The following is an 11,408-nucleotide window of genomic DNA, read 5'->3' on the forward strand; positions in this document are numbered from 1 at the left end:
CTCGTCAACCGAGGATAAAGGCTCTATTAATGCTAGAGCGATTGAATAAACTTGTTGTAACCCATGGATCACCCTCTATTAGGACTCGTAAAAAGTTCTGAGGATACACAATACATTTAAATTAATTTTCTTAAGCATTCAATAATACATTTATTTTGTTTTTACATCTTTATATGACGTTACTGATCTCAGAGCTAGGGCTAAAGCTCTCGGGCTTATAGTTACAAGCACTATGAAAACATCCAAACTTTTGACTCTTCTACTATTAAACAACTTTATTTCATTATATTCACTTTTGTCCTTGCTAATAAATCAAACCTTTAGTAAACGAATATAAAAAGAACCAAGTAAAGACATGTGCTGTTGTCCTCCTACAAATTCAACCCAACCTATTTTAGGGTAAACAAATTCGGAAAACATTACTGGTGAATTTCTGACACCTTTCGTAAATTAAAATATATTTATTCAAACTCATAAATTTAAAATTATAAATTCGCGTTAGGAAGGAATGCTAAGAAATAGAATGAGTCGAAAGAGTTTCAAAGAAGGAGAGAACCAATGTCATTATCAGACTGAAATGTATGTCAAACAGATACAATGTATGGTAATGATAGAACTAATTAACTACATACCACTAATTGCACTATATTATCAGCTACCCACCTAACTAACTTCTATCAAAATTAACTGTTAAACCAACAATTTAACTTACTCCTCTTTTCATATTACTTTGATCTCTATTGATCTAGTATATCATTTTAGAAAACTTTAATTATATGTGTATATTAATCTAATCTCGTTAGCAATGTTTTGGAACTATGACTATTAGTTTAAGTTGTTATTTAATACTAAAGGTAGAAAAAGAAAAATATAGCAAAATTTTCTTATTTTCATAAATTAGGTTAGCAAGTAATTATTTTTAGTACGAAGATAAAAGTAATATTAAAGGAGGGAGTAACCAATATGTAGCTATATGTCATAGTCAACAAATCAGTAGCATGGATTTCTAAGACTACCAACTTAAAGAATAAGACACGGGTGATAATTTAAACCAGTTTAGGTAGGGGTAAGGGTAAAATATTGGAAAAACTATTTAAATATATAACTTATTTTATTATAATTTTTAAAATTTTCTACTATTTGAAAAAAAAATATAACAAATACTACTTTACGTGATGTATCAGTCAAATACATCACTTTATACTATATATCGTTCAGATACATCACTTTATGCGATATATAGTTGTATACATCACTTTACGCGTTGTAATCTGAACGTATGCGATGTATCGGGATATTGTTACTTTACGTGATGTATCGGTCGAACATACATTACTTTACGCGATGCAGAACGTTGAGAGATGTATCCAAAATCAAGACACGATGATATTGAGACGTTTTGGGGTTTATTCGAATTTCACCAAATTTAAGAAATTTTTGTAATTTGAAAAAGAGTCCGTTCATTCATAACATAATGAAATTTGTGTAAAATCATGAAAAATATTTTAACACAAATTGCTATGTAGAAGTAATTTCCACAAAAAAAAAAAGAATTTCTAATCCGCAGCCGCTACCCTTTGGCTTTTCCTTTGTCAAAAAATAAAATGAAAACTAATCTTCAAATATGACATGATTCGATTAGAAGAATTCCTAGAAAACCTATGGTTGTAAGGTGGGAAAAGAGAAGTAATTAAAAAAGGCACGTACTAGATTCTTTAGGAGGATATGACAGCAAAAGGTGCTAGCATGTGTATATATACACACATTCTACCTCTACACTTGTAAAAATATGCATAGCCCGATAAGAAACTAGCTAGCTAGGAGTACTCTTGTGTTGTGTTTTAGCACACAAATACACAAAAGTTAGCCATAGCTAGTTTTTATTTTGTTTATCGTCAACCATCGTCATGCCTAGAGAACGCGATCCTCTTGTTGTTGGTCGTGTGGTAGGGGATGTATTGGACCCTTTCACAAGAACTATTGGCCTAAGAGTTATATATAGAGATAGAGAAGTTAATAATGGATGTGAGCTTAGGCCTTCCCAAGTTATTAACCAGCCAAGGGTTGAAGTTGGAGGAGATGACCTACGTACCTTTTTCACTTTGGTAATATTTCTTATATTTTTTGTTTGGGAATATAATTAAGTTATTATTTCTATGATTTTCATAAGCAAAGTAAAAAGTATTTTTGTCTTTTTGTAAAGGTTATGGTGGACCCTGATGCTCCAAGTCCGAGTGATCCAAATCTGAGAGAATACCTTCACTGGTCCGTATTTTTCCTTATTCTCTCTTCTTTTTAATCTCTTTCTTTTTTGACCTTTTCACTTTCCCATAATAATTATATTCTTTAGTAATTATATATCCTTTTATTTTATTTTTAAAAATTGGAAAGGAGAAACGAAGAGGAGATTTTTACATGTGAGGGATTTAATTGTAATGCAAATGGTAGAAATATATAAATGTGAAGATATATTCTTGAACTTAAAAACAAACTACTAAAATAAAAATGAATAAAATATTTACTCTGTCAATATTCTGTACTATATTGGTCAATGAATATTTATATTATTCATGACTTTAAAAATAGTCAAACCGAGACATAAGGTAAAAGTCAAAATACGTTTAAGCTCATTCATATAAATGAATATTTTTAAATTTTGTTGCATCCATCAAAATATCTACTTTTTAAGAATGATATTTATTTTATAATATTCATATTTGATTCGTTGATGGATAGATTTTATTCTGTAAGAAATTAAATAAAAATAAAAATTTAGGCCTAGTCATATCCATCTAAAATGGGTGAGATTCTGGTACGCTGACCGTCTTATAATTCCCAATAAAAACTTTTGGAAAAAAAGGGTACAGAAAATAGTGCACCAATAGAATCACTTCTCACCTCTTTATAGCTAGTACGGATTATTCCCTTCATGTGTGCCACAGTCATGAACAATCCATATTATAATTTCGGACATAATTAATTGTTCATATATCTATTAACATAATAAATTTACCATTTATTCTTTTTACTTATAAAGTAGATACATTAAAAAATTTAAGATTTCCAGAAAGTTCTACATTTTTCAAAATAATCAATTGAGGGTATAAAAAAGTTGTCCTTCCTTAATTTCTCAAGATGAATAAGTAATTAAGAACAATTAAAAAAAGCGAACAAATGAATATTTATCAATCCTCATTTCACCAAGTCATTAAATTATTTTATGACCTAAATGTTTACTCATTTTGCTTAAATATCAAGAAAATTGTTGAATTATCTCTTATAGAAATATCACTCAACATCAATATCTAATTAGTACTCATTTCGTTTTTATTTATATGTCGTTTTTATTAAAAATAGATGTTTTTTTAATATTTATCATTTTACAAAATCAAAATTTGACTTATGATTACTAAATAATTAATTCAATTTAATTAATCAAAATAAATTAATTTATCTCTTATTTAAAAGTTGACTTTAAGAAAACACCAATTAAAAATATAATAATAAACTTAGCTAGTTTTTTAAAAGATATAAAATCTAAATCAGTGACATATAAATAGAAACAGAGGGGAAAGTAGTAGTTTAACTCTTATGGTTTGTTAAGGTGCGTGCTAAATGACAACATCTTTCTTGTCTTGTAAAGTTAACATCTTAGTAGGTGGTGAGTAAGTGAGTGAATGCCATTGAATGAAGAGATTATTTGTTTTTGTCACCTTTACCACTAAAGTTTTGTCTATTTTTATTCTTTGAATTCCTCCTGTACAAGATTTTATTTTTGATATTCCTTTCTTTTGGAATTCAGAGTTGGTATAAACAGGATCTATTTGGCTATCACACATATATTTTTAAACAAAAATCAATATTTAGACATTTAGTTCACATTTCATGGATTATACTCGTTAGAAAAAGTATATTTAAGCAATTAAATATTATTTGTTAAACATAGAAAAATGATTTGAAATATATTCAAACTTTGATCACAATTGTGGTAACAATTTCAAATCTTGGGAAGGACCTTTTATTTCCCTTGCGCTATTTATAGTGTATTTTAAATGTATATATATGTCAACATAAATATCATAAATATTACATTATTATATATAGTAACTTGTTCACGTGGACACATGTATACCTGTAAAATATACTATTAAATAGTATAGGAGATAGTAGGTCCTGCTCAAAGTTAGAGATTGTTATAGCAATTTCGATCAAAGATATATTTCGAACTATTTTTCCTAAAAGATATAACCAAATACAATTTTATCTTTAATTTCAAAATTTGCAAATAAAGTGAAAAAAATATTTATACCAAGTAGGATGAATTAAAAATTAAGGGTTTTTTTTCCTTGTCTATTTCTTCTTGTTATATATATGACTAATCATCATTTTTTTATTAATGAATCGTCGGCAGGTTGGTCACTGATATTCCAGCTACCACAGGTTCAAGTTTTGGTGAGAATCCTCTTTTTGTTAATTGTTTGTTTGTTGTCTTCCCATGTTTACATTTTTTTTAAAAAAAAAAACTAATTTTAAAGGTAGAATAAAAAAAAAATCATTATCGCATTTAAAAATATATGTTTATAATAACATAGACGAATAATATGAAACTAACGGAGTAATGACAAAGGAATTTATACTGAGCGGGCAATGTTGCGTTAAATCATGTTGGTCCTAAACTTTTAAAACCTAGGAAAGGGAATGAAATCTATTCTCAATTAACGTGATTAAATATTCTAAACAATTGATATCCTTTAATTATGTCCCACACTACTCCAAAAGTTCTTAAGCACTACACTCTAAAATTTGTATACATAACATTAAAAGATCATTACCTATTTGGCTAAATTTTTACAATAAGTTTATTTTAAAAAGTGTTCCTTTTTTTTTCCTCTCAAAAACACACTTGTGTTTCTCTTGATTTTTCTCTCAAAAGTTTAGTTAAATACTTAGTTTTTTTCAAATAATTTTTTTATGAAAAAAGAAAAAAAAACATTTTTGGCTAACCAAACAGGTTTAGGAGATTTGCGCTCTGCCATAAGTATTTCCCCATTCACTTTTCTTCCATTTTTATTTATGATTTTTTTTAACATATTAAGAAAGATATTTGTTTCATGCTCTTCATTAATTTCTTATCCTCCAAATTAACATAGATATTGTGGTAAAACACCATAATAGTTATTGTATATTTGTATACCTTTTCAAATGTATATACTCTCTCTAATCCTTTGTTTCCTTGGTTTAAGATCACAAGATAGATAAAAAAACATTTATTGGTGAATAAATTTGACATAACTTTAATTTAATTATGACACGAAATTCAAAAGTTTTATTTCTTAACTTAAAAATTTGGTGTCAAGTCAGAAGTAGATGTGATAATTTTGTTTTTGAAATTGGAGGGAGTATCTTGTTGAAAATATTGGATATGTACATAAGAAGTAGTCATTTGAAATGCATGGAAACTTGATAAAAACATAAGTAGCTAGCTAGTGCATGAAAGTTTGGTTGTTTATGTTCTTTTAATATGTAGGGCAAGAAATAGTGAGCTATGAAAGTCCAAGACCATCAATGGGAATACATCGATTTGTATTTGTATTATTCAGACAATTAGGTCGACAAACAGTGTATGCTCCAGGATGGCGTCAGAATTTCAACACAAGAGATTTTGCAGAACTTTATAATCTTGGTTTACCTGTTGCTGCTGTCTATTTTAATTGTCAAAGAGAGAGTGGCAGTGGTGGACGTAGAAGATCTGCTGATTGATCAACTCCATCTACTACAAAAAAAAAAAAAAAAAAAACAATGCATCCCTCCCCCTTTTTATATTTTTAGCTAATAATAACCACCAATATCTACTATCACTACTACTTTTCTTACAACTTTAGTAGTATCTATATATATCTTTTTTAATCTACTCTTTTACTTCTTTACTATATTGTCTTCCACACTACTATACACTACTATTGCTATTATCTTTCGTCTCAATTTATTTGAATTAGTGACTTGATACCAAGTTTCAAGAAAGAAATAAAGACTGACTTTTGAATTTTGTGATTTACAATAAGTTGTACATATTTGTATGACTATTTTAAAAGTTTAAATTATTATTAAATATAATTAATTTAAAAGGAAGTAAATTATATAACATGTTAATTAATTTTTTTTTAATTTAGCTTTTAAAAAGAAAGAAAATTAACACAATTAAAAGTATTGAATGAAAGAAGTTTGTACCTAGTTTCTGTTATTCCTCTATAAAACAGTATATTTTCTTGTTACTTTTATAAATTTCTAAGATATGAACTTCCTTGACTTTTAAGTAGTATTATTTAGCATAAAACAAGTTCCAATAAGGAATCTTGAGTGGAAGTACTTGTAGGGCAGTAAAAGGGCCGCCTCTTTGTCACCAAACCAGTTGAGTTTGCTTTGGAAATACAACAGTCGTCATCCAACTTCCTTTTCCACAAAGCCTTAACAGTGGATATTAATGTACAAACTTACCTTCGTTCAAATGACGTACATAATTACATTTACATTCCATCATGAAAAATTTGCTTCGTCTATCTTTAATTGTCATGATTTCTATTATTATAAAAATTTTAATTAACATTTTAATATGTATATATTCATCATATTGATAAGTAAAAAATTACAAGTTATAGTACTTTTCATAGAGTTTTTGTATATCTGTTTTTTTTTAAAAATATCAAATTAATAATAACTAATTCAACTTTAAAAATTAGTTTAATTAATTTCGAAAAACGCAAATAACAAATAAAAATGGAAAAGTAGATAATATAAAATTAAAATAATAAAATCTGATTAAAACTATAGTCTAATTTATATAAAGGAACCCTAAGAATCTTCTAACTTATCCATTACAAAAGGATGTAATTTATGGAGTTAACAGACGTGTATATAGATAGACTTGAAAGTAAAAGAAAACTTTAACTCTAGGAACTTCTCTATAAATACGGTTGCTAGGAGCTCCTAATAAAATGTGTCTCCATCCATCAAGCAAACTACCTACAAGATATGCATAACTTTCGCGATTCGATTCCTCGAGTCATGATAACTTCTATTATAATTCATCAAAGGATAAATTAACCCGTATATCTAGAACAACAAATAATTAGTACAAGAACTAAACAGAAAATAATACTAACAGAAGAAGAAGACAAAAACAAGATCAAACCAAAACTATATATATATATAAAATAGAAATCCTCCAAAAACCTGAAAGTCACGAGTAAAAAACTATCTAGTAAAAATAAATACAAGTGATAAAAGTGGACCATAACAAGTCATCTCAAGGGCAAAAGACTAGTTATATAAGTACAGAAGGAGAAGACCACTTTGTTGGGAAAGACAAGGCACTAACAAAGAATGCCTGACAGGATAACAGCGGAAGAATACCCAAATCTATACTTTCCCTTCTCGATTTGAACCAAGAGAAGACAAACAACCACAAGCAATATGATAGTAAGGCAGCAAGTAATTCAACCAAACAAATATAACAAGACAATAATAAACCAATCACACAAGACACCAAGATTTACGTGGAAAACCCTTCGATGTGAAGAGTAAAAAACAAGGGACCAAAAGCTCCACTATAATCACCAAGAGTTACAATATTGTTCTCCAAAATTGGCCACAAAAACAAGTTCCAAACAACGAGCAACAACAAAATAAGATTGCACCAAATCTAGAGTAAATTAAAGGAGCAAAATCACCAATTTCGCAGCTACTGTTCACGACAGCAAAACTGAAGCTGCAGGCCACCAAATCCAACTCTGTCAGTTCCTAATCAAAGATTGAGATGAATATAATATGCTGTCCAAAAATCAGCTCAATCGGACAAGAAACGAAGCGGGAATCGCAATTTGAAGTTGGCTGTTAGGGCTGAATTTTTGACTGCGAAAAACTGCTCTCTTTCTCTCTTTTTGGCTGCTGAAAAACTCTTTGTATGTCTGAAAATAAGACCTAAATAGGCTTATATTTGCCTCATAAGAAAGGGCCTATGGGCAAAAATGGGTTGGTCCAAATTGGGCTTTTATTTATCCACATAGGAAGGGAAAAAGATCCATAACCCTCATCATCAAGATATCCCACAGAAATCAAATTCAAGCGAACATCTGGAGCATGCTTGACATTATTGAGAACTAGTTTGGAACCATTGTTACTTTCCAAACAAACTGTCCCAATGCCAATAACTTCAACTTCATGATTATTGCCCATTTTCAACGTTCCAAAATTACCTGGAGTATAAGAAGAAAATAATTCCTTCTTTGGCGTGACATGAGAAGTAGCACCAGAATCCACAAACCAGCTAGACTCATCACGAACAAGATTAATGGCATTTGCATCACAAGAAACAAGAAGATCATCATTAGCAACAACAGCAACACGATTTTCATTATCGCCTTCTCTCTTTTGTTGTTTCATATCTCTCTTGTGCTTGTAACAATATTTCATGATATGCCTATTCTTGTGGCAATAGTCACATGTAATATTCTTGTATTTAGACTTTGACTTGCTTCTACTTTTACCTCTATCATTCTGACCTCTGGACTTGTTTCTCCCCCTATCTTCAGTAACCAAAACATCGGAGTGTGAAGCTGAAGAAGATGAGGCTTGAGATCTTCTTCTCATTTCTTCATTCAAGACACCACTCTTAGTATATTCCATGGTTACAACACCACTGGGAGCAGAATTAGTCAAAGAAACTCGAAGAGTTTCCCAAGAGTCTGGCAGAGTATTAAGAAGCCAAAGTCCCTGTATCTCATCATCAAACTTTACACCCATTCCGGACAGCTGGTCAAGAACACCCTGAAAATCATTAATATGATCAGAAATAGGAGTGCCCTCTTTATACCTGATATTCATTAATTGTTTCAATAGGAACAACTTGTTGTTGCAAGTCTTCGAAGCATAAAGTGTCTCAAGCTTGTCCCACAAACTTTTGGCATGTGTCTCATTCACAATATGATTTCTAACATTATCTTCAACCCATTGTCTAATATAGCCACAAACCTGCAGATGCTCAAATTCCCATTCTTCATCATTCAAAGACTGAGGCTTATTAGAAGCAAACACAGGTAAATGCATCTTCTTGACAAATAGAAGATCTTTCATCTTGCCTTTCCAAATATGATAGTTACTACCATTTAAACACACCATTTTGCTCATATTTGCCTCCATCATTCAAAACGACAATCAACAATAACCAATGCTCTGATACCACTTTGTTAGGATCGGAAATAAGCGGGTGTAAATGCGGAAGCTAGCAAAGCAAACCTCGAAAGACCACGAGTAAGAAGACAACGAGAAATATACCAAAAGACACAAAGAGTTAACGTGGTTCGGTCAATCGACCTACGTCCACAAAGGAGATGAGCAATCCACTATAAATATGAGAGTACAAAATACAGAGGGGAACAACCTCAACCAATTCACTCGGAATACATGGGAGGTTCACACAAGTGATAACGTATCAAGCTTGTGACCCACAAATTCTCCCTCTAACCAAAACTCTCAAAACCCTTAAGACTACATTGTGAATGCTGATTAAGTTAGAAGGACAATGCCTCTATTTATAGAGTCCTAAACCTTTTCCTACAAGAAAAAGATTAGTCAATCTAAAACCTTTTCCTACAAGGAAAACCTATTTATGGTAAGAAATTTAGGGCAAATAAAACCCAACAGTCTTTGACACCAATAATGTCATGTAGCAATATTCCACAAGGATAGCAGATTTAGTCCTGGATCAGCAAAGCATTTTAGCTATAAACTCAGAGGTATCTAAAAACAGAATCTACCCATTTTACTATGCAAAACAGCCACAGGAGAACTTCACATTCTCAGCCCTATTCGTTTTCATTGATCAAACCAGGCTCTAGCGATACCTTTTAGTTGGTATGCAACTAGTTCTACCCTCTCAGCATCAACAACATGCAATAGATCAAAAATTTTCTGAAGTACTTTAACAAAGTTCCCACCCCTATCTACGGTGTCTACAAGCTGCAAGAGATGGCACGAACGATCACTGTTGGTAGCTGGTACCAGGACCTACATCACGAAAAAGATGGAGAGTATAGCATAATACTAAAACAAGGTACTCAGTAGGCATCAAAAGATGCCTGAGCAGGAAAGATAAAAACAATATGATAAGATAGAATCTATACACAAATAAAGGTCAAAATGCGGGGAAAAAAAATCTCACGAGCATACAACAAGTAAATCTAAGTACAACTAAATTAAACCTTATTGGACCCCATAGCCCAGAAGGTACACTCGTGCACAAATTTACATAAAAATCAAACGAAGCCTTATAAGTCTGACAAGTACACAAAATGTCCAAGTCTACAAAAAGAAGACTAACACAAATTCTAATCCAAGAACATCACACAGGCTCCCTACCCAAGTAACGAAGAATCAATCAACTCCTAGCCCACCTAGCAAGAGTGACAATGAACCCAGGCTGCCCAGGCTCCTTGGGCGTAATCCTCCCATCTAGAAAGAGTGCCTAGGGGCGTGTCAACTTCGTAAAGTTCACTCCCAAAGGCGTTAGCCGCCCAACTAGCAAGGGCGACTGAGGGGCCTATCGACTCCGAAGAGGATCTCAAGTAGGCTCCAAGCCACTGTGGATCGACCTCCACTCTAAAATATCACAAAAAAAACCTCGAAGTCTGAAGTACTCCGATCCCAAGAAAGTACATAATCTCTGGTAACACATTAGAGTCGCAGAAGTAGGGAGAGAAGACATAACGGCCAACAAGTTGCACAAATACCTAAACTAATTAGTACTCATACTATCAGAACCCACTATGTTATTCTAGTATACAAGGACCTAGTCCGCCCGAATGACATCAGAGATATACCAAAGTCACAAGGTTCACAAGTCAAAGGCAACACTAGTATATCCTAGACTAAGACCACACATGCATCAAGAAACACATAGTAAAATAAGTCAATCACATAGCATGCGCCAATACACGTATGAGTGTCACAATCTCTATTACTCCTCTAATTTATCTTTTCATATATAATTCAAGGATTCTTGAGTTTGATCTTGAATTTGTTCTGACTTGATCTTGATTTTGTTCTTGAACTTAATCTTGGATTCGAGGGCTTTGGAGATTGTTCTTGAATCTTCGATGAACCTGAACTTGATTTTGTGGATTTTATAAACTTGATATGGACTTGAACTTGATGATCTTGATCTTGAATTCAAGGAATTGTGGAGCTTGTTCTTGAATCTTCGATGAACTTGAAATTTATCTTGATCTTGACTTTTATTTTAATTCAAAGGCTTCGAGCTTGATCTTTAATCCGGTGGTCTTGATTTGATCATTCTTTAACTTGAATGCTTGAATTTTGAACTTGTAGGTTGTAGAGAAATATGTGACTTTTGA

The 11,408-nt window shown here is 31.5% G+C and overlaps 1 protein-coding gene across 1 annotated transcript; it reads left to right on the top strand.

Annotated features, from left to right (window-relative positions):
* The first annotated feature begins 1,774 nt into the window (after positions 1 to 1,774).
* LOC107013933 (protein HEADING DATE 3A-like) lies at positions 1,775 to 5,855 on the top strand. The gene is made up of 4 exons (XM_015213810.2): positions 1,775 to 2,105; positions 2,204 to 2,265; positions 4,412 to 4,452; positions 5,528 to 5,855. The coding sequence occupies exons 1-4, from the start codon at positions 1,908 to 1,910 to the stop codon at positions 5,758 to 5,760; spliced, it is 534 nt and encodes a 177-aa protein (XP_015069296.1). The 5' UTR covers positions 1,775 to 1,907; the 3' UTR covers positions 5,761 to 5,855.
* Positions 5,856 to 11,408: the final 5,553 nt, after the last annotated feature.

Source organism: Solanum pennellii, chromosome 3 (assembly GCF_001406875.1).
Source record: "Solanum pennellii chromosome 3, SPENNV200".
Lineage (NCBI taxonomy): Eukaryota > Viridiplantae > Streptophyta > Magnoliopsida > Solanales > Solanaceae > Solanum > Solanum pennellii.

Bases quoted from the DNA above. Each gene is read 5' to 3' on its own strand.
- LOC107013933 (XM_015213810.2), top strand. From the start codon at position 1,908: ATGCCTAGAGAACGCGATCCTCTTGTTGTTGGTCGTGTGGTAGGGGAT. The intron at 2,266-4,411 runs GTCCGTATTTTT...AATCGTCGGCAG, and splicing joins CTGAGAGAATACCTTCACTG to GTTGGTCACTGATATTCCAG. The intron at 4,453-5,527 runs GTGAGAATCCTC...TTTAATATGTAG, and splicing joins TACCACAGGTTCAAGTTTTG to GGCAAGAAATAGTGAGCTAT.